The following is a 24,085-nucleotide window of genomic DNA, read 5'->3' as shown; positions in this document are numbered from 1 at the left end:
TCCCAGTACTGCTGAACTTGAAAGGAATCACCTTGAGAAAGGTAAAGTTGCCTTCCGAGAATTTTTCAATGGTCTGGGTGACGGAGCTTCCTTCTATAAGCCCATCAAAAAGAACAAAGCAGACTTCTTTCGCCAAGAGGCAGCTGCAACTTCTGGCGACATGAAGCAGCAGGTACTCAAAGATGATTGCCGTCTGTTCTCGCAACTCTTTATATCCTACCAAGCACGAGAATGTGACCTGCTTGAGTTTTTCCAACATGAAAACCAATCTTTCCCTGTGGCACTGAGTGACAGTGGGAAACTCCACACTGGTCAGAAGTCGCAACTTGCAAAAATTCTGGAAGCTACAGTTACTCCTCCCGACACTAGACCAGGATGTGATGCTGTTATCATTGATGGGTCCTTTCTTGTGTATTCATTGCCGCCAAAGACATCAAACACCTTTGAGGAATATGCTGTCCGAGATGTGGTTCCAAAAATTCAGATGTACTCATCGAATTTCGTGAGGACAGACATAGTTTTTGATGTTTATTGGACTTCCAGCCTGAAGGCTGAAACAAGATCAAAGAGAGGCAAAGGGGATCGACGCCGAGTGATGGAGAAAACCAAGCTGCCACCAAAAACTGGAAACGTTTCCTGAGAGACAACAACAACAAGACAGAGCTCTTTGGGTTCCTTCCTGATAAGATCGTGACCATGTGTCCTGACAATGTCGTTGTTGTGACCAAAGGAGATCAGGCTCTTTCCAAAAGATCCATCAGTCTTGATGGCTTAAGTCCTTGCAACCACGAGGAAGCAGACTCCAGAATCTTCACTCATGCTCTTCATGCAGTCAAGCAACAGATGACGTCTGTGTTGATTAATGAATGTGACACAGATGTTTTCGTTGTTGCAGTCAGTGTTTTTGCTACCCTCCAAGACGCAGGCATGGAAATGCTGTGGGTTGAATTTGGCCAGGGTCAGTTCATTAAGTGGTTGCCAATTCATGACATGGTGGTGACTCTTGGCCCAGACAAATCCAATGGCATGCTGTTCTTTCACGCCTTCACTGGCTGTGATATTCTGTCAGCTTTTCGCGGAAAAGGCAAAAAACTGCATGGCAGGCATGGGAGGTTTTCCCTCAAGTGACTCCCGTCTTCAAGAAGTTAAGTCAGTATCCACCAGTCGTGGAAAATGCAAACTACAACGTCCTTGAGAAGTTTGTCATCACCATGTATGACAAGAACAGCACTATGGACAAAGTTGATGAGGCAAGACTGGACTTGTTCGCTCGGAAGCAAAGGTCTTATGATGCCATTACACCGACAAGCGCAACTCTCATACAGCATGTCAAACGGTCTGCCTACCAAGCAGGCTGCATATGGGGCCAGGCAACAGTGTGCAAAATTCAAACTGAAAGCCCTGCTAACTGGGGGTGGCAGAAAGATGGTGAGGTCTGGCAAGTCTTTTGGACGACCCTTCCACCCATTGCCCAGAGTTGTCGGCAGTTAACAAAATGTGGCTGCAATACGGAATGCCGAGGGCGATGTAACTGCTATCGCTTCAGTCTCAAGTGTACACAGTTGTATGCATGCAAATGTGAGGACTAAATGATTGACGAATCCACCACGTGAATCAAAAGATAACAATTTCCTGCTGTATATGCTATATTATTCTTCATTTTTTTTCTTTTTGCAAAATGTCGCGCTAAAAGAGCCTGTTGTCATTTAATTCCGGCCATATCATCTTACTTTTCAATAATTACGATTTTGTAAGTGCAGAAATGGATTTTTCTCACTCAAAAACATATATTTCGATGCATGGAATGTTAAAATAGCATTATTCCTTCAAAATTTAGCTCAAACATAGATTCAAACCACTTCAAATGGGGCCATCTTGAAAAATGGCGGCCATTTTGTTTTTCAATGTGGTTAACGTACTTTTCTGAGAGAATAGGTCCTGGAGCACATATATACCAAATTTGGTGCTTGTACCACCAAGTGAAAGATTATTTCAGTAATCTGCTGCACTAAATGAATCTGTTTCCCGCTCGCTGACACCAGTGTTGTGGATTCTCGCCCGCCGGCGTGCGAACGACCGTGTTTAGCCAATGGCGGCCGTCTCGCCCACGGAATGGACAATCCAGTCGCGGCTTTCTGGATCAACACCGGAAACCAGCCACGGGTGTGTTTTTAAGCACACCACAGCCTCGTCAATTTTCCACCCGCGCGCGACAGGGTCAATCGCCGAATCGTCGATATACCTAATTATTCGCGTGGACAGACTAGCGAGAGACTGTACCTCAATGGGGCCGCTGGGACACGAGCCGCTTAATGCAGCTCGCTCCATTTTGGGATAACCGAGCAGGGTGTTCTCGCGAGCCCTGTTGGACGCGATCACTTTCCGGCTAATTAAAAACCAACTATATTCCGAGTGCAAGATGGCAGCTCAATTAAGGGAAGAGGATGCAACGAACAGGTTTACATTCACACAAGGACATTTTTGTAAGAAAGTACGTAAGCAGGCATGCACGTATGCAATTAAACAAGGCAAAACACGTTTGCAATTATACAAGGCCAACACGCATGACAGGAGAACTACAACCGTTCTACACAATCACTTAACAGTTTTTACTACTTCGTAGACACGGGCCCACGGACACACATACGCACACACACACAGACACCCAAGAAATGGTGGCTGAGACCTTTAATAACGGGCTCCAGCTCGGAGGACAGGTGAGCTGAAACCCAGAGCCTATCTCGAACCTCTCCACCTCGTGTGGTCTTCAAGTTGTTCGGACCCGGGCTCCAGCGAGAGTGAGCTGGATCCAATCGCCGTGAGCCGCGATCCTTCCCGAGCTCCCGCGAATCCTCCCGCGCTTCTCAACATGTGCTGGTGAGACGAGGCGCCGATCCTTCCCGTCGATGCGTCGCTTCCCCGAGGAACCACCTCCAAGAAGAGGCCGATGAGTCGCACCAAGCCGGGAACCAAACGGAGAACAAAGAGCTCCACGAACCAAGAAGAAGAAGCCACCACTCGCAGCTCGAGTCAAGCAACCGGCTCAACTCTCTCCCAAACAAAGCAGCTCTCCAAAAAGTCTCCACCCGAACCAAGCCGTGGCTGAAGCTCCACTGAACCAAGCAGGACCAGACGGCCTGCTGAACAACCACACGAACCCGAACAAAGAAAGGATCTCCTCTTTATCCCTCTCCGCCCCCTCCCCCATGCCTGGCATGACTCATGCCCTCGTGATCCATCCCCCGCTCAATCACGGGTGGGAGGGAGTTGGTGACATCATGAATCACGGGACGGAAGGAATCTTCTTCCTCTTCACAGAAGAGGCGAAGGGACGTCTCCATTGTTCGCTCCCTAACTATTAAATCGATCCGCAGCATATCTAATTGATTTCTAAACATTTAAACAATGGAAGATGAGCTATCTAGAGAACAAGCACTTATCGACATAGCTGACAAAAGGAACCTGTATGTTGTGTGCAATCGAATTCCAAATTCATAACAATATGTAAGACTTTTTTTTTTGTTATATATATATATATATATATATATATATATATATATATATATATATATATATATATATATATATATATATATATATATATTTATTTTGAACAAGGCTCACTTGGCTGTGCCTTGGATGGGTTTGAGGGTCGAGTAACAACAGCTGAAATGTGAATCCTGTCCAGTTTCTGCCTGATGACTCTATCTTTGCTCTCTGCTTATTAATCATGCAACACACCAGTACACAAACACCACACAAACATCACGCAAATGTCTTGGCGAGAGTTTGCAATCTCTGATTGCTCTTTTCTTTTCATTTTAATCCACCAGCCATCTCCCTTTGTATTCCACATCCACGAACAGCTGCCATCTTTTGACAATCCTTTGTGCCAAATTTCATCCATACGGTATGTCCATTGATGATGCAAGAACAAGAAGGACTTGATACAATTTGTAGAACTGCAGCCTCATCTGATCCCTGATGTCACCGTTTTTAATGACGTGCGGTATTTGGTTGTGTGATTACTTGTGGATGTGAAATTTCTGTTTTATTACACATGGACAACATATTTATATTGAATCTTGAACTCGAGGCAATAGTTAAATTTTAATAATTAAACAGCATTTCGGATGAAAATAACGAAATCCTTCACACGGTAGTCTGACGTCATCGGTGTCCTTTTGATGTTTCCAGCACCCACTGGGTCTGCCAAGTCGGCGATTCGACCCCCACTCGAGTGGGACCAAAAACTAAACTTTGTCCGTGTTGCTTCCTTGCTTGACGCTCAGAATGAAAAAGGATAGAGCACAGAAAAAAAAACCCATCTCAGGTTATCAATGCGAGCACAGGCTTTGATGGGAACAAATCATTCCGTTGGAATCGCAATCTGCACCGGTGTACCACGGCGTGATGACGTATGACGTGATGACGTATGACGTGATGACGTATGACGTGATGACGTCGGTCACGTGGACAGGCATGTGAGGAAATTATCCAAAAGTTCTCGCATTAATTTCGATGATGAAAGTGTCATTAGAATGGTTTGAAAAAGGAGGACAAGACAGCGACAAAGACCAATGGTGAGTACTTATAATTGCTAAACTCTTCATAACATGTTGCCTTCAACTGACCAGACGGGTTTTACATGAAACCCACGGAGGAAAATGAATCGCGTGTCGTTTTCAATACCATCTGATTGTTTGTGGGTTTACGGATGAATATAAATGAACGAGTTCTTCAGTTATGAAACGTAACGTGTGTTTTTATAAATTATAACTGGGTTTAACTGCTTTCCTCAGGGCCAAACAGTGCAAGGCACTGTGTGTGGGCCCCGTCGTCATAGCAACCACACTCTTTCTGATCCCCAACATCGTGATTGCTTTTTCATTCTCAGTTTGAATAATTTGTTTTTCAATCTTGGTTTAAATATTTTGCTATTTTATCAGCTTTATAATATTCATCATTCAGTTCACACTAATAGAAGGTTCGGATAAAGAGAAGATTACGGGGAAATAAGATTTTATTTTAAGATGCCGGTATTTTAGAAGTTGCTGATAAATCTTTCTTGACATTAAGGGTGATTGAGAGTAATTTGGCACAGCTAGCTGATAAAGGGGAAAAGACAGCCAACGTAATGTAAAATAGGGGGGTGTGTGGGGGTTCCACTTTGCCTCGAATCATGTCAGGTGCCCCCCCCCAACCCCCTCCATATCTGAAGTGATAAAATGGGAAAAGACAGTCAACTTAATATAAAATACTGGTGGGGGGGGTGTGGGGGTTCGGCTTTGCCTTGAGTCGTGTCAGGTGCCCCCCCCCACCCCTCCGTATCTGAGGTGATAAATGGGAAAAGACAGCCAACGTAATATAAAATAGGGGGTGGGTGTGGGGGTTCGGCTTTGCCTCGAGTCGTGTCAGGTGCCCTCCCCCCCCGCCCCTCCGTATCTGAAGCCTCAGCTCTAGTAGTATAGGGTGCACTCCTTCCATATCTGAAGAACATGTGGATCACTAACAGTGCAGAAGTAGCTGTCTGGGCAGTAAGCACACTCGAAGATCGCAAGCGGTGCAACCTGGTTTCAAGAGGCCCCAAGAAGTGCAGACAATGATGGCTGTCCACATTCGAGGCAAGAATTAGTAAGTTCGTTCTTCGGGATGCTGGCGATAAATGGCCAAAACTTCACAAAGGACACCGTGGGATCTTTGACATCCACCGACTAATGCGAGCACACGGGACGCCCAGTTTTAGGTCCATCTGACGGAAGGCACACACATTGGTTCCTTCCTTGTACTGCCTGTGAAACACTTGGATGACAGTTCATAGCTGAACTGAGATTGAAACCCAGGCTAGATGGCGGTATAGAGGCGAGTGTACGTACCTCCAGGCCATCCTGCCAGCGTGTGCACATATAGTGCACATGTGGAACAGCTTGCCAGAAATCATCAATGTTTAAAAAAAAAAAAATCAAATGAGTTTGGACGAAATTCGATGAATGAGTGCAGGAAGGAATGAGATAATGGACACCAAAATGGAGTGTGAGTATGGAGGATAGATATTAGAAGGAAAATTCGACAGCTGGTTTATGTTCGTTAGTGTGGGGCTTCTTTTGTTACAATTTTTTTTTTTTTAATTGGTCAACTTTTACATTTCCATCCTTGATTTTTATTTATTTATTTTATGATGAGCAAGAAAAGGGGAGGGAGGGAGGATGTGGAGATTCACAACAGGGCAGGCATGGAGTTAAAGCAGGTGGGGAAAAAAAATCATGCACCTGGGTTTTACTTTTAATGACAGATAATGGTAGAGCTGGGGATATGAAAGAAAATAGGATAGTTTCTGAGGTGGTCTATGATCGAAAGATTCTCGTTAAGCTGAGGATGAAGATTTACAAAATCAAATGGTCATATAACCATATGTGTATGGAGTGCAAACTTGGGTCTTAGAAAAGGAACAGCAGACGATGGAGTTGCCGATGCTGAGGGGGCTAATGCGGATCTCTGTGAGATGAAGGAAGAGGGATGAAGACAGACATCAGGAAGTTGGCAGAAGTAAGGATCATGAGAAAAAGGCACGCGAGGCACATTTGTCGGGGCACTTGCTCACGAGAGAGCAGGGCGATGCTCACCACAACCATCGAGTTATCTTGTGAGTTTGATTCCCGTTTGAATTGGACAACTCATAGGCACCATCATTGTGAGTTATCGGCAGAGGGTGTTCTGTCAAAGCACGTCGTATTTCAGATATTGACTAAAAGCTGGCTTTTCTCTGTATGTAGTCGTGGACTGAAGAAAAGGAGGCCATTGTGTCCTGTGCCCCATATCAATTTTCCTTTACTCTTTGGGATATTACGGATATGTAAGGTTAATAATAGCTGAGAATGGAATTTGTGGGCCAGTGAAGAAAAGTCAAATCAGTCATTAACTATAAAATGATAGTCACATCTCCAGCACGGGTATGGCTGACCAAAAGGCCAAACGATCTCTTCGAGTTTTGAGTTACCATTTTGTGTCGTTGAATTCAAGCAATGGCTTTTTTGGATGATATCAGATGACTGGCATAAACTGCTCAATAACAACAGAGAAATTTGATGCAGGAGGAGGCCATTTGGCCCATCATCTGTGTGGTGCACCGGCACCAATATTAAATAAATCCGTCAAGCTAACAACATAATTTCACTGGGGGATGGTGGGAGGAATGGGGATGAGAAAAGTGTGGCAGGCTCAGGGATATTACCAGGATGTTTAAAAAACAAACAAAAAACATTTATATAAGTACTTTTTTTTTGAGGATGGTAGATGAATGCAGTTTTCGGTTGAAGAATATGTAATACCAATCACACACTATCTCTTGATGACACTCTCATAGACATCAGACGAAGCACAGATGGATACAATCACCCACCTACACTCAAACTACTGACCAGTGCTGCCAATATCCATGCACTCTTCAATATCCAATGTTTATTGGTATATATATATATATATATATATATATATATATATATATATATATATATATATATATATATATATATATATATATATATATATATATATATATATATCTTCTTCTTTCGGCTGCTCCCGCTCGGGGTCGCCACAGCGGATCATCCGTATGATCCGCATCGTGATTTGGCACATGTTTTACGCCGAATGCCCTTCCCGACGCAACCCTGATCGCCTGTTACAACGCAGGGATATGGTACACCTATCTTAACCAGGGTATACACCGGCCCAGTACACTGGTACTCATTTCGCCGACCTCGGAAGGATGACAGGCTGAGTCAACCCCCTGGTGTATTAATTCAGTGGCCCAACGGGGCTTGAACTCAGGACCTTTTGGATCCCAAGCCGCTGCCCTAACCACTGCGCCAACACCAGGCTCATATATATATATATATATATATATATATATATATATATATATATATATATATATATATATATATATATATATATATATATATATATATATATATATATATATATATATACACAGCTCTGGAAAAAATAAGAGACCACTCCAAAATAAATTTAAATCAGCATCTCTACATGTGTGGCAGCCATTCCATTCAAATGTCTGTTGAATTCTAACACAGGCACACCTCATTCTACTTAGTGAGGTACTGATTAGGTGATCTGAACCGAATCTTATTTAACAAGGAAAAGTATAAAAACCACTGCTGTGGTCATCACTATCCTCTTGCAATAGGACCAGCTGGATGGCAAAAATAGTTCGAGTAGTACCTCAAAAGTAATTGAAATCAAAAAAATAACCATTGACCATGACAAAAAAGTTGAAAAGAAAAGTTTTGAGTGAGGAAAAGAAGGGTTCAATTCTGGCTTTACTGGCAGAGGGATACAGTGAGCGTCACGTTGCTTCCATCCTTAAAATTTCAAAGTCGGCGGTTCATAAGAACAAGGTCAAGCAGCAGACATTGGGGACAACAAATCTACAGACTGGCAGAAGGCGAAAACGACTTTCCACTGACCAGGATGACCACCAACTCATTCAAATGTCACCGAACAATCGTAGGATGACATCAAGTGACCTGCAAAAAGAATGGCAAATGGCAGCTGGGTGAAGTGCACGGCGAGGACGGTTCGAAACAGGCTCCTAGGGGCAGGGCTGAAGTCGTGCAAAGCAAGAAAAAAGCCCCTCATCAACGAGAAGCAGAGAAGAGCCAGGCTGAGGTTTGCAAAAGACCATAAGGATTGGACCATAGAGGACTGGAGTAAGGTCATTTTCTCTGATGAGTCCAATTTTCAGCTTTACCCAACACCTGGTCGTCTCATGGTTAGACGGAGACCTGGAGAGGCCTACAAGCCACAGTGTCTCGCACCCACTGTGAAATTTGGTGGAGGATCGGTGATGATTTGGGTGTGGACATACCACACAGCGATTTGATGACTTCAGCAAGGCTGGAATCGGGCAGATTTGTCTTTATGAAGGACTCATGAAACAAGCCACGTACAAGGTTGTCCTGGAAGAATACTTGCTTCCTTCTGCTCTGACAATGTTCCCCAACTCTGAGGATTGGTTTTTCCAGCAGGACAATGCTCCATACCACACAGCGAGGTCAATCAAGGTGTGGATGGAGGACCATCAGATCAAGACCCTGTCATGGCCAGCCCAATCTCCAGACCTGAACCCCATTGAAAACCTCTGGAATGTAATCAAGAGGAAGATGGATGGTCACAAGTCATCAAACAAAGCCGAACTGCTTGAATTTTTGCGCCAGGAGTGGCATAAAGTCACCCAACAGCAATGTGAAAGACTGGTGGAGAGCATGTCAAGACGCATGAAAGCTGTGATTGAAAATCAGGGTTATTCCACAAAATATTGATTTCTGAACTCTTCCTCAGTTAAAACATAAGTATTGTGTTGTTTAAAAATTAATATGAACTTGTTTTGTTTGTATTATTTGAGGTCTGAAAACACTGAATCTTTGTTGTTATTTTGACCAGTTGTCATTTTCTGCAAATAAATGCTCTAAATGACAATATTTTTATTCGGAATTTGGGAGAAATGTTGTCAGTCGTTTATAGAATAAAACAAAAATGTTTGTTTTACTCAAACACATACCTATAAATAGTAAAACCAGAAAAACTGATAATTTTTCAGTGGTCTCTTAATTTTTTCCAGAGCTGTGTGTGTATATATATATATATATATATATATATATATATATATATATATATATATATATATATATATACATATATATATATATATATACATATATATATATACATATATATATATATATACATATATATATATACATACATATATATATATATACATATATATATATATATATACATACATATATATATATATATATATATATATATATATATATATATATATATATATATATATATATATATATATATATATACATACATACACAGGGTGTCACAAAAGTCTCCATACATAGGGAAAATTAACACTTTTTCGCAAAATGTAACTTTATTTACAAAACCACGACATGATCGCCATTTATTTGGAAACACACACGAAGTCATCTCTCCCACTCATGGTGAACTTGTATCAACACATCTGGCGTTATGCAAGTAATTCCACTTCAAATGCGTTCCTTTAAATGATCCATGTTCTGAATCTTGTCGTGTGTGTTGTGTGTGATGTGCTTGCCATGTTTCCTGTTAAAGTCGACGGCAACCTTGCGACAGCTTCCCGAACCAGCCATGAGAATGATTTCAATACGTTCTTCTTTTGACAAAAGCATTCTTGAAGGGAATCTGAAAAAACAAGACATGAGCTATGTATGAAGAATTTCTGGAGACATTTTGCTGATGGTGTTAATTTTTCCTTCGGAGGGAGACTTTTAGGACACCCTGTATATATTGTTACAGGGCCGGGGGGAGGGGGGGCGCGAGCCAACCGCTCTGACGGAGCCGCAAGTCGAGTCGGCCCGACCGATCGCCCGGAATATAGATCACCACCCGGATAACTCCGAAGCCGACGGGTCCTTGTGCAAGAACCGTGAAGGGTCAACTTTTCCACCACGTGGTGCAGGGTTATTTGCCAATTCTTCAAAATACCTAGAGACCACGTGGCGATCCACCGAGCCTCCACACCCTCGACGGAACTCGTACGAAACAAGCCGCTTAAGCGAGCCTGTCCCGTGCGCGATTCCGAGCGGCTTAATCGCCGAGAACCGTCGGTCCGAATGTCCCCCTTTTACGGCAAACCAACGGCTTTCTAACTACCAACAAACAAAATGCTCAGTCAACGAAAGAATCGACGTGACGAGCTGAAAACATTTAACAATTGGGGTATTTATTCATAATAATGCGGAACAAGGGAAGCACGTAAGAACAGAACTATACCGACTATACGAAATGCAATGCAATCATTTACAGCACACAAAGCCCTTAACAGTTTCCTACTTGTTAGACGGGCCCACGGACACACGTACGCACACACACACACACCCAAGAAATGGTGGCTGATGCCTTTATTAAGGACTTCAACTCATAGGACAGATGAGTTGAAACCCGAACCTATCTCGAACCTCTCCACCTTGTGTGGTCTTCAAGCTGCTCAGACCCGGCCTCCAGCGAGAGCGAGCTGGATCAAGTCGCCGTGAGCTGTGATCCTTCCTTAGCTCCAGCGAATCCTCTTGCGCTTCTGAACACGTGCTGGTGAGACGAGGCGCCGATCCTTCCCGTCGATGCGTCGCTATCTCGAAGAACCACCTCCAAGATGAGGCTAAGGAGTCGAACCAAGCCGGAGAACAAAGAGCTCCACAAGCCAAGAAGAGCCAGCTGAACCAGCCACAAAGCAGAGCAACAGACTCAAACCAGCTCGAGCACCCTTGAACCAGGCCGACACTCCTCGACCACCAGGCCGAAGAAGAACCACGACAACCCAAACCAACTCCTCCGATGAACAACTCTCCAACAAGAACCAAGAACCCCCCGAACAAGACCCCAGAACCGACCGCGAGCCAAGCAGAAGCCGAAGCTTACTGAACCAGCCCAAACACACGAACTAACTAGAGGATCTCTTCCTTATCCTCCTCCGCCCCCCCCCCCCGCTCCCAGCGTGACTCATCCCCTGTGCCCGCACAACCACGGGTGTGAGGGAGTTGTTTACGGAATCATGGGACGGGAGGGCTCTTCCTCTTCACAGAAGAGGGGGAGGGGCGTCTTCCTTTGTGTTGTGATCGCTCCCTAACTATTTCATTAAAACACAGCCCACTTAATCGATTTCTACCCATTAAACAATGGAAGGTGACCTATCTACAGAACATGCAGTTATCGACGTATCTGAGATAAAGGAACCTGGATGTTGAGTGCGATCGAATTCTAAATTCGTAACAATATATATATATATATATATATATATATATATATATATATATATATATATATATATATATATATATATATATATATATATATATATATATATATATATATATATATATATATATATATATATATATATATATTTACGGCTGTGGAAATTCGCAGAACACCATAAAGGTTCCTTGGATCCGTTATCCCGGTAAGTGAGTGTTCAGATAGGTTTCCCCACCGTTGTTTAGAGGGATTTCTTTGTTTTCATCGGGCTGTGACCATTTGAGATAGTGTTTTTCTTTCTCTATCGTTATTATTAACCGACATATCTCACCCACCATTACAACGCCAACAACACAACCACCACCAACTACGCCACAACGCCAACCACGCTGCAATCACCACAACAACACCACCACCATTTAACCATCTTCGCCACTACGCCAGCTTGCAAACGCCATCCTCCACAGACCACGCTACGACCCTTTCCGCGTTCAAAAGGGGTCCGAGAACGCGGGCGTAAAAGAAGGAGAAAAAGAAACCTCCAATGGTGCGTGTGAGTTTTTACCGCCTTTTTTCTCAGAGGCTGGTGTGACGAGAATGGCGAGGCGGCTCGCACGCGATTGGTGGATACGAGGAGTGAGGTGGTCGGAGTTGAGAAACGCCCCTTTTTGAGAAACTTCCTGAAAAGGCTCGGAGGAGGGTGGAGCCAAAAACGGGTAGGGGCGAAGGGCGGAGCCCCGAGTTATATAAGGCCACACGAGACGCGAGGTCTGGTCTTTCGTGTGATGGTCGTCAAGTCTTTGGTGGTCTTTGGTGGTTTCGCCGTCGGGTGGTTCATCGCTCTCCTGCCTCTTGGTCCTGTGGTTCATGCGCTCTTGGTCCTGTGGAGCGACCTGTTCGTTGGAGGCGTGGGACGATAGAATGTTCGGGCGACGCACCGGAGACGTGGACTGGAGGCGCAGTTCTGCCGGCTGGGTGGCGCGAACCTGCGCGTCCGTGTGAGGAGCGCCGGAGGGAGCTCGCCGGCCACGCGAGAGGCCCGGGATCAGGCACGGCCACGCTAGCTGCCGTGGGGACGGGGCGACGCGACTCGCCGACCACCGAGGGGGGGCAGGTAACCTGCATCGGTCTCGTGGGCCTATTCGGTCAGCCAAGGCTCACAGACATAAAGGTCCACGGACCCCGTCTACCTCCCTGTCTATGGGGAGGTCTTTCCTTTTGTTTTTGTATGCATGATGTGGCGCCGTGTCCTGTTAAGTAACGACTGTATAAGTAACTGTACATGATCCTTGCACATATTCGGTTGTATTGCTTTCTATTTGCCTTGCTTATACATACGTGCATGATTCCTTGCTTGTGTTGTGTGTAAATAATAAATGTACTTGCTTGTGAAATGTATCCCATTCGTTGCGTCCTTTATTCCCCATTGAAAATGCCATCTTGCATTGCGGAATAAGTAGTTGGGTTTTAAACACCCGGTAAGGAGAATCGGATCCGGCGAGGTCAGCGATAATGCCCGCTCAGTTATCGCTGTAGAACGGAACGGACCACTTAATCGGTTCATGTCCCAAGCTCACCTGTGTCGAGGGATGGTCGCCCGGTCGACTCCCCGCGCAGGTACTTAGGTATATCGAGTTCGGCGAGTGACCCTATCTTGTGCGGGTAGACAATTGGCATGGCCGTGGTGGGGTTGAAGACCCACCCATGACAGGGTTCCGGCGTTAGCTCTGGAAAGTCACGACTGAATTGTCCGTCTGGTGGGCGACGCGGTTGCTATTTGTGGAAAGCGGCCGATCGCACGCCGGCGGGCGCGAATTCGTAACAATATATATATATATATATATATATATATATATATATATATATATATATATATATATATATATATATATATATATATTGTTGTGGATTTTCACCCGTTCGGCGTGCGGGCAACCGCCTTTTTAGCTAAATTGCGGTGCACGCGCCCACTGAACGAGCAATCTAGTCGCAGCTTTTCGGATCAACGCCGAAACCCAGCTACGGGTGTTGTTAACCACACCATAAACCAGCCAACTCTTCTGTCCGTGCGCTACAGGGTCGATCGCCGAATTGTCGATGTACCTAATTATTCGCGCAAACAGAAATGCCGGGGATTTACACCTCAACGGAGCTTGCACGAAAACGAGCCGCTTTAAGCAGCTCGTTCCGTTTGCGATTGCCGAGCGGTTTTATATCGCTAAGCCCCGTCGGACCAGATGTATGTTTTATCGGCTATTAATCAGCCAGCTATTTATTCCGAATGCAATTCTGGCAGTCAATGGTTGGAAAGGACGCAACGAGCAGGTGACATTTCAACAATGGGGACATTTATTTTCACACGTATGCAATGAATGAACGGGGTCGGGGACAAGACACGAGTAAAAACCTACAGCCGATATCTATGTATTACGTACATGCACTTACAACAATTCTACTTATGGACAAGGCGCCACAGACTTTCATGCAAAAACCCCAGAAAAGAAAGATAGAACTGGGCCCGTAAGCCTTTAATGTTCCTCGGAGCTGGGATGACCGAAGGAGCTCCGCGAGGCCGTGCAGGTTACCTTTGTCGGCGACTCGATGATCGGCGACAATGATTTGAGGCGATTCGATGATCTTTTTGTCGGCGACCCTCCGTATGTCTCTGTTGTCAAAGCGGCAGCTGTTGTAACCGCGGCTTGGTTGGTCCAAGGCCTAGCAGCGCGGCCTGGTCGATTGGGCCTGGCCGACGACGCTTCAGAGGAGCGAACGGGCCTTGCTCTTTTAGAGTTGATGCTCTTTAAGAGCCCGCTCACTCCTCAGCGTCGCTCGACCGACTCGGGGCTCGATCGCCCGGACCGTTATGTAGCTGGCTGGCGACTTCTCTCCGGCTTGCGACCTCTCTCCGGCTGGCGACTTCGCTGCTGACTCCAACGGCCAACAATGACCAACAACTTGGTGACTTGGCTCGCTTCAATGATGGCCGAATTCCACTCCCCCGACCAACAACCACCGTTTGGACTCACCAACTTGAATGCCTCCACCAACCGACTCACAACCAACAACGCCTCCAACCACGACCAACAACGCCTCCAACCACGACCAACAACTTGGTGACTTGGCTGGCTCCGACGACAACCGAACTCCAGCTGGTGACTTCGCTGCTGACTCCACCGACCAACTCCCGACCAACTCCCGACCAACTCCCGACCAACTCTGACCAACCACGACCAACCACGACCAACAACGCCTCTAACAATGCCTCAACAATGCTCTCGGCGTTGAAACGCGCCTTTTTATAGCCCCGAGGGGAGGGTCGCACTGGGCTTCATCGCCCAAAATCAGCGCCCTCCCTTCTTTCACCTTTGAACCTTCACCCCCAGCTGGCTCCGCCCCTTTCGTCATTTTGATCCGTTTTGCAAGTCATGCGCGGCCGTGTTTGAAATCACTCTGCCGCTGTCGAGGATGCCATCGTGTTCGTTTGTGGAGATGTCGTTTGTTGGGGATGTTGTTGTTGGTGAAAAGATGGCGGCGCCGTGGAGATGCTGGTGAGATGTCCGTTTGTTGAGATGTTACTTGTGATGATGTTTTTTGTGGAGAAGGTGGTGAGGAGATGATTGTTTAAAATAAAGATAGAAAAGAATAACACTACCTCAAGATTCACAGCCAGACACACGAATAAATCCCGTTATACATCGTTGGGGAAATCTAACCTGGACACACACTTATTGACATAACTGATCTTCGGGGAACCTGAATGGTGTTCTGTGAATTTCCACAACCGTAACAATATACGAGGTGTGTTCAAAAAGTATCCAACCTTAATTTTTTGTGCGTAAACAAATGAAGCTAGGGAGGCGTGGTTTGGTGCACGTATGTAGGCGATCCTAATCCGTATGCGTGAATATTTTCCCGCCTGCAGAAGCTTTCAATCGCCGACAGACCGCCGATGACTGAGGAAGTGTAAGTGAGCGCCGTCGGATTTTTGTTTTTGACAAAATGACGGATCACTGTGGTCTCATCGCCAGTGGTCACTGTGTTGAAGAAGTTGGGATCGCTGTTCACAGTCTCCAGCATGTCCTGTGTGATCTCCAAATGGAGTTGCTTCTGCTCGATCATAAGCAGCTTTGGCACGAACTTCGCTGAGATTCTACTTAAGCCCAAATCCTCAGTCACAATGGAATGAACGGATCCAATGCTGACGCCCGCCTCGTCTGCAAGTTCTCTGATCGTGATTCGACGATCCTGCATCAGCAGGGTCCTCACTTGGTCAATGACGATCTCATTTCGGGATGTTGAGGGCCAACCAGAACGTGCTTCACTTTCCACTGATGTGCGACCATCTTTGAAGCGGTTGTACCACTCCTTTATCTGTGTGGTGCCCATTGCTTCGTTCCCGAAGGCCTGTTGAATCTTGCGGATCGTTTCCACTTGGGAATCGCCAAGCTTTACACAAAATTTGATGCAGTCGTGTTGTTCAAGTTTTTCTATCATTTTGTCAAAAACGAAAATCCAACGGCGATCACTTACACTTCCTCACTCATCGGAGGTCTGTCGGCGACTGACAGCTTCTGCAGGTGGGAAAATATTCACGCATACGGATTAGGATCACCTACACACGTGCACCAATCCACGCCTCCCTAGCTTCATTTGTTTACGCACGAAAGATTAAGGTTGGATACTTTTTGAACACACCTCGTATATGTATGTGTGTGTATATGTATATATATATATATATATATATATATATATATATATATATATATATATATATATATATATATATATATATATATATATATATATATATATATATATATATATTGTTGCGGATTCGCGCCCGCCGGCGTGCGGACGGCCACGTAACTCGAATCGCGGCACGTCGCCCACCGGACGGACAATCCCGTCGTGACCCTCTCGGACTAACGCCGGGAACTAGTCACGGGTGGGCCTTTCGGCCTCACCACGATCGTGCCAATCGGCCCCCCGCGTGGGATAGGGTTGCTCGCCAAATTCGACCTACCTAAGTACCCACACGGAGGGTAGACCGGGCGATCGCACCTCGCCGCAGGTCGACTTCGGACACGGGCCACTTTAAGCGACCCGTTCCGTACTATCGGGATAACCGAGCGGTGTTATCGTCGGCCTCGACGGTTCGATTAATTATTGGGCGTATTTAGCCCACGACCAACCCTTTACGTGAAGTAAGATGGAGATTCAATTAAAGAAAAGACGAAGCGAAACGGGAAAAAACAGTTCAACATAAAGCACATTTATTTCGCGGTGGCACACGGATAGCACACATATACAATTATACACCAAAAGCAAATGTAACAAAAGAAGAAACACCGCAATAATGCACAAAAAGCAAATGTAAAAGTGAAACACAATGCAGATCTACCACCGACTACCGAGCACACGGCAACACTTATACAGTTTTACTTCACAGACGGCGCCGACAACACATATACTCAAAGCAAAAGAAAAAGGGACCACCCTCCACTATGAGGGGGCAGACGGGCCTGGGGCCGAGACCGCGTCGAGCCGACCCGTCTGGTGATGAGCCGCAAAATGGCGGTGGTGCCCCGACTCCGCGGGCCTCACGGACAGTGTCTGGAATGGGGTGGGAACGGGGCCCCCTTCTCGCACTATCTCAGCGCGGGGGGAAACAGGAGGGGGTTGTTGATGCTCGGGGGGGATGAGGATATCTCGCTGGCTCGGGTCCCGCGACGAGCGTCTCCACCGCGACCTCGGTCGCGTTATCGGCCTCCCCTCTCCACAGCTCCCCGACTCTGACATGAGCGCCCTCTCGACTGCCTTCGCCGCCGCCACCTCTCCAACTCTCCCACTCTCCACAGCTCCGTCCAACTGCTTTCTCCGACTCTTCTCTTTCCACTCTCCTTGACTGACTCTTTCCAACTCCACTCCCGGCGAGCGAACGTAGCCCTTTATAGCCCCCGGGGCCTCGCTCCTTCACCTTCGACCCTTTACCTCTGGCTGGCTCCCCATTGGACAGAGGAAAGTGGGCGTGAATGCTTTTTGATCCATGAATCTGCATATAGCGATTATACTCCGACGCACCTGGAGGCGGGGCCAAATCGCCCCACGCTCGCCGATAGGACGGAACAGAAGTGGGCGTGAGTCGTTTTTGATCCGATTGCTTCGGAAAGGCTGGTGTTTTTGCACCCGCTGCTCGGTGCGCGCCCTGCACGAGTCCAGGATCGGCGCCCACAAGCGGCGCGGGAATGGCGGTGATGCGATGGTTGCGAGAGCGAGATGTGACGGCAAGGGTCGTGGCTGTGGTTGTGAAGCGGCGTTGCGGTTGGTGGTTGTTGTGTGATGGCTGTTGAGACGTGGTTGGTGGTGGTAGTAATGGTAGTAATGGCGGCTGGTCCAAAATAAAGATAGTAAAAGAAAAACGGCTATCTCGAGGGGTCGCAGCCCGAATGAATGACATTTATTCCCTCTAAACAACTGGTTTGGGCCTAACTACACATATACTTACAGAGATATCTCACCTAAGGGACCTGAATGGTGGTTTGCGAATTTCGTCAACCACAACAATATATATATATATATATATATATATATATATATATATATATATATATATATATATATATATATATATATATATATATATATATATATATATATATATATATATTTGTGTTTTTGTGTGTGTGAGAGTGTCGACTTTTCTTTGATTTCTATGTAATTCCACACCCCTTGACCAAACCCCAACAAATGTTGCATATGTACTGGGTGTACCCCAGGGTCAGGTTAAGGCCATAACCCTCCCACCATCCCACGGAAATTCTCCATATTCTGAATGTATGTTTGTACATCTGAAAATCACGAAACAAACCTGAAACAAGGAATACGGCCATTTGGCCCATCTTTACCATGGTGCACTCTCAGGTTAATTTTTTTACTGCAGCTTTAAACACCAAGCTTCTTGTTGGATTACTAATGTCTATGCAACCAGATTTTGATCTGGTGACCCAACTTGTTCCAATATAAACTTATCTATTGTTTCTACTGCCACTAACTTTCCAGGGAGACCATTCCACACCTTAACTACTCAAACCCTGCCTTACGACCGTTTTAATTCTCCTATTCTTTACTCTCAGGTTATGGCCCCTGGTCCTATCACCATCTACTATACTGAATAATTATTCCACACTTATTTCTTTTATACCCTTCATTATCTTGAACATGTCGATCACATCCCTTCATAACCGCCTCCTTTCTAATGTTTTAAGCCTCATCTCCTTCAGTCACTCCTCAGAGCTGAGTCTAGCTCAGCGCAGAATCAATCTAGCAGCCCTGCGCTGAACCCTCTCTATGGCAGATCTTCCTAAGTTGTGGTGACCAAAACTGCACACGATGTTCTTGATGTGGCCCTCACTAAATTCCTATACAATGTTAACACCACCTCTTTTGATGTATAATGAACCCCCTCTGAATACAGCCTAAAACCCTATTTGCTTTACCTATAGCTTACTGGAATTGTCTGCTTTCCTTGCTCCCCTTCCTCCCCTCTGTATCCATTACCCCCCCCCTCATATCCATGCTCCATAATTTCCCCTTGCATCACGCAATCTCTCATTTCATGACTCTTACCAATCCCCGACCCCAGCATGTTGTAGTTCTTTCTGTTAAACAAACTGCATCTGACAATCTTTTGCCCAATTTTTGAAAGTATCTTCATTTTCCTGAATCTGATCACCACCTTCTCTGCTATCCACATGACTCCAAACTTCATGTCACATTTGGAGAGCCAACTCTTAATTCCACTCTCCAAATCATTGATATTGTTGTGAATTTGCGCCCCGCCGGCATGCGAACGACCGTGTGTAACCAATAGCGACCGCTTCGCCCACCGAACGTACAATTCAGTCGTGACCCTCTCGGAACAACGCTGGGAGCTAGTCACGGGTGGGGGTTTAACCTCACCACAACTCAGTCCGCATTCTACCCGCGCGAAATAGGGTCTGATTGCCAAATGGTCGATTTACCGAAGTACCCGCGCGGGTAGCGTACCGAGGAGTTGTACCACGCCACAGGTCGACTCCGGACACGAACCGCTTAAGCGGCTCGTTTCTGCTACAGGGATAACCGAGCGGAGTTATCGTCAATCTTGACGGTTCAGATTATTTACCGGGCGTTTTAAACCCATTACCAATCCCTTACGTGATTCAAGATGGAGATTCAATAAAAGGAAAGGACGCAGCGAAACGGGGAAAAATCGGACAAGCACATTTAATACGGAAGCACGGAAGGCACGTATATTACAGTCACAGGGATACAATAAAAGCAATACACGTATTTACAATCATCGTAAAGAAACACAAGCAAGGAACGATGCAGAGCTACAACCGCATATGATTTACTATACAGAACACTTATACAATTTACTTCACCAGACTGGCGCCACACACACACGTTTACACAGAACCCAAAAGAAATGGAAGTCGCGACTTCCCTGAGCGCGTCGTCCAGCCCTTGGCGACCGCAACTCCGAGTCCCTCCGGCGTGGTCCACTGGGCTCGTGCCTTGCGCCTGCACGTGTCGTCCGCCCGACAGCTCGGACGGGGTTTTGGGGGAATGGGCCGGGTTTTCGCCGCTATCTCGGTGCGGACGGGGGGGGGGGGGAATGGCAGGCGCTCCGTCCCACTTGCGGGGTCTCGGCCTGCAACGACTCCGAACGACCCTCCGACCAGGAACAATCACCAGGGACCAGGTTTGACGACCCGTGGCAATTCGACGACCTTCACCCGACCACGACCAGACCCGAACGAACGAACAGAAGCAGGGACTCTTCAACAACTCTCGACAATTCTCCTTCAGGGACAAGGGAACAGGGACAACCGAACAGGGACTCTCCACGCCCACGCCTTTTGTAGGGTCGGGCTCTGCCCTTCGCTCCGCCCCATTCTTGGCTCCTCCTTCCTTCGAGACGCTTCCAGAAAATGTCTCGAAGGGGGGCGTTCCTCTCCCCCGGCCACGTCACACCACGCATCCGCCAATTGGGAGAGGACGCGCTACCCCCTCCCCCTTTCTCACCAAGCGCGGGTAAAATGGCGGGAAAACCCCACAGGCGTTATTGGTTTTCTTCTCCACGCGCCGTACGACGAGGGAAGGAAGATCCGGGCGGGAGATATTTGCGCGGAGATCAAAGGGCGGAGGAGCTCCTTGTGAGCCAACGGCCATCCATATCTAGTGCCCAACTGTGTCTGCGGACGTCCTCCTGCAGTTGGGTTACTTCTTATTAGGAGGTTGGTGGCAGGATTTGCACTCCAGCCACCGTAAAACGCTTCATTCCGCAAAACGCAAAAACGCAAAAAAATCTGAAAACCCACTCCGTGGGAGTACGTCCTGTGCAGCTTCCCTTCGCAGGGCAGCTCACCGGATGATGGGATTGGGGCAAAGCCTTCGGGACCCCCAATCTTTGATGATAGGAGGGAAACCACGGGGTAACATCCCTGGGTCAGATTGCGGGAGAGTGTGTCGGAGTGGTGCTGAGGTGTCGTCCACCAGACGGCGGTCTCCTTGGGTTAACCTGAGGCGGTCCCTTCGGGTGGGTGCCTGAAATGTCCTATCCCTAAGAGAGGATGATCACCTGTCTCTGTTATCATCTGAGCTCAAGCGTTTGGACATCGGGATTGCAGCTCTCTCTGAGGTTCGGAGACCGGATTGCGGCGAGATAATGGTGGGTGGTTACACCTACTATTGGTCTGGTCGCTCTGATGGTTACCATACCCAAGGAGTTGCTGTAGCTGTGTCCAATAAGCTGACCCCAATGATAATTGAGGTAACACCGGTCAACGAGCGTATTATGAGATTAAGGATTCATCACTCCTTAGGTGTCATTTCCCTGGTCTCTATTTATGCTCCGACTGAGGCGAGTGATCTTACCGTGAAGGACACATTCTACGCCACACTCGAGTCTGTGGTTGATCAGTGCCCCAGACGAGATACACTTCTAGTCTTGGGGGATTTCAATGCATCGACTGGAACTGATAGGGATGGTTATGAGGTGTGTGTTGGTCCCCATGGGTCAGGAACTATGAACCAGAATAGCACTAAGTTCCTTGACTTTGCAAGAAGTCATGGACTTAGGGTGGCTGGTTCATGGTTTCAGCGCCCGCAAGCTCATCGCTGGACTTGGTATTCCAACGCTGGCGGTGTGGCAAAGGAGATTGACCATGTCCTCATTGACGGTCGTTGGAGGATGATCCAGAACTGCAGGGTCTACCGGAGTGCTCAGTTCCTCAATACTGACCACAGGCTTGTTGTAGCAACTCTAAAGCTGCACCTTAAATCCTGGAGAATGGTACCATCCCAGCCTAGGCTGGATGTTGCCAAGCTCAGGGATGAGAGAGTAGCTGAGGAGTTTGCGAACAGGCTGAGTGGACACTTGGGGGTCTGGGTGCTTTGGGGGTCCTGAAGAGTTGTGGAGCACCTTCAAGACCACCGTCCTTGATGTTGCCGGTGGATGCCTTGGAGTTCACCGCAGGGCAAAGAAGAATTTTGTCTCTCAAGGGACACTGGATACCATTGACCAGAGTCGCAGGGCCAGGCTGAATGGCAGAGCTGAGCTGTTCAGGGAGCTGAGGCGTAAAACTGTACGTGCACTGAGGGTGGACAAGGAGGCCTATGTGCGAGGAATCTGTGAGGGGGTAGAGCATCACCTATGGACAGGTGATTCTCGTCCCGCTTACAGGGGAATTCGCGCATTACGTTCATCCAAGCCCATCCCTCGGAGCACTGCAGTTCGAGCAGAGAGTGGTAGGCTCTTGACAGAGGAGTCTGAAGTGAAGGCCCGCTGGGCCGGTTACTTTGAGCGGTTGTACCAGGCTGATCCCCCAGCTGTCGAGTTGGACGTCAAGGGTGTTACAATCCCTGTTGCTGACCCTCGAATCAACTGTGGTCCACCATCGCTTGTGGAAACACGGGCTGCGGTGAACCAGTTGAAACGGGGCAAAGCTCCAGGGATCTGTGGCATCCATGCCGAACTTCTCAAGGCTGGTGGAAATGCTGCACTCGCGTCGTTGCATGCAGTTTTGTGCTCTGCCTGGAACACAGGCATCATCCCAACTGACTGGAAGAGGGGCCTTGTTGTCCCTCTCTGGAAAGGGAAGGGTGATCGCCAAGACTGCAACAACTACCGAGGGGTGACGCTGCTCTCAGTGCCGGGCAAGGTCTTTGCTCGGATAATTCTTGATAGGGTTCGCCACCATCTGCTTGAGCACCAGCGTCCAGAGCAGTCAGGCTTTACACCAAAGAGGTCAACGATTGACCGTATCCTTGCACTTCGTGTCCTCACCGAATGCAGACGAGAGTTTCGGCAGGGGCTGCTTGCAGCCTATGTTGATCTCTGTAAAGCGTTCGATTCAGTGAATCGGGATGTCCTCTGGAGGATTCTTGGTCTTCGTGGGGTGCCACCGAAACTGATCGATCTGATGTCTGAACTCTACTCTGGTACTGAGAGTGCTGTGAAGTGTGGTGGTACCGCCTCTGACTTATTTCCAGTTGTTACTGGAGTTCGTCAGGGATGTGTACTTGCCCCCACACTTTTCAGCACTTGTATGGACTGGATTTTTGGGAGGATGTCGGAGAGATCAAGTTGCGGTGCATCGTTTGGCAATGTCAAGATCTCGGACCTTGATTTTGCAGACGATGCAGTCACCTTTGCGGAGACTTTAGACATCCTCTTGGGGGCCCTCGAGGTGCTGAATGAGGAGTCGGAGCCGTTGGGATTACGGATTTCTTGGGTCAAAACAAAGATCCAGGCTTTCGGTGACATCTTGGATGCTGCTGTCCTGTCTGTGTCTGTTTGTGGTGAGGATGTTGAGGTCGTGGATAGATTCACTTACCTTGGCAGTGATATTCATGTCTCCGCAGGTTGTGAGCTGGAGGTCAATAGACGTCTGGGTCGGGCCTGGGGAGTCATGGATTCACTGGATCATGGGGTGTGGCGCTGCCGGTACCTGTGCGGGAGGACGAAAGTCCGAGTCTTCAGGTCCTTGGTACTTCCAGTCTTGCTCTATGGGTGCGAGACTTGGACTTTGACCAAGGATCTGAGACGGAGACTTAATTCCTTTGGTACCAGGTCTCTTCGGAGAATCCTTGGCTATCGCTGGTCGGATTTTGTGTCCAACGAGCGGTTGCTGAGAGAGACTCGGATGAGATTTGTTACCTGCATAGTCCGTGAGCGTCAGCTGCGGCTGTATGGACATGTGGCTCG

At 47.2% G+C, this 24,085-nt stretch overlaps 1 protein-coding gene across 1 annotated transcript in view; it reads left to right on the top strand.

Annotated features, from left to right (window-relative positions):
* IFT122 (intraflagellar transport 122) overlaps nt 1-24,085 on the top strand; it is a 252,835-nt gene that overhangs the window by 12,520 nt on the left and 216,230 nt on the right. The window contains exon 2 of the mRNA XM_085899537.1: nt 3,834-3,910. Coding sequence (XP_085755663.1) covers nt 3,834-3,910 — 77 coding nt within the window. The remainder of the gene's footprint in view (nt 1-3,833; nt 3,911-24,085) is intronic.

This window comes from Eptatretus burgeri, chromosome 10 (genome assembly GCF_056783735.1).
Source record: "Eptatretus burgeri isolate ZD-2024b chromosome 10, Ebu_testis_v1, whole genome shotgun sequence".
Lineage (NCBI taxonomy): Eukaryota > Metazoa > Chordata > Myxini > Myxiniformes > Myxinidae > Eptatretus > Eptatretus burgeri.
This window is presented reverse-complemented; position numbering and strand designations above follow the sequence as displayed.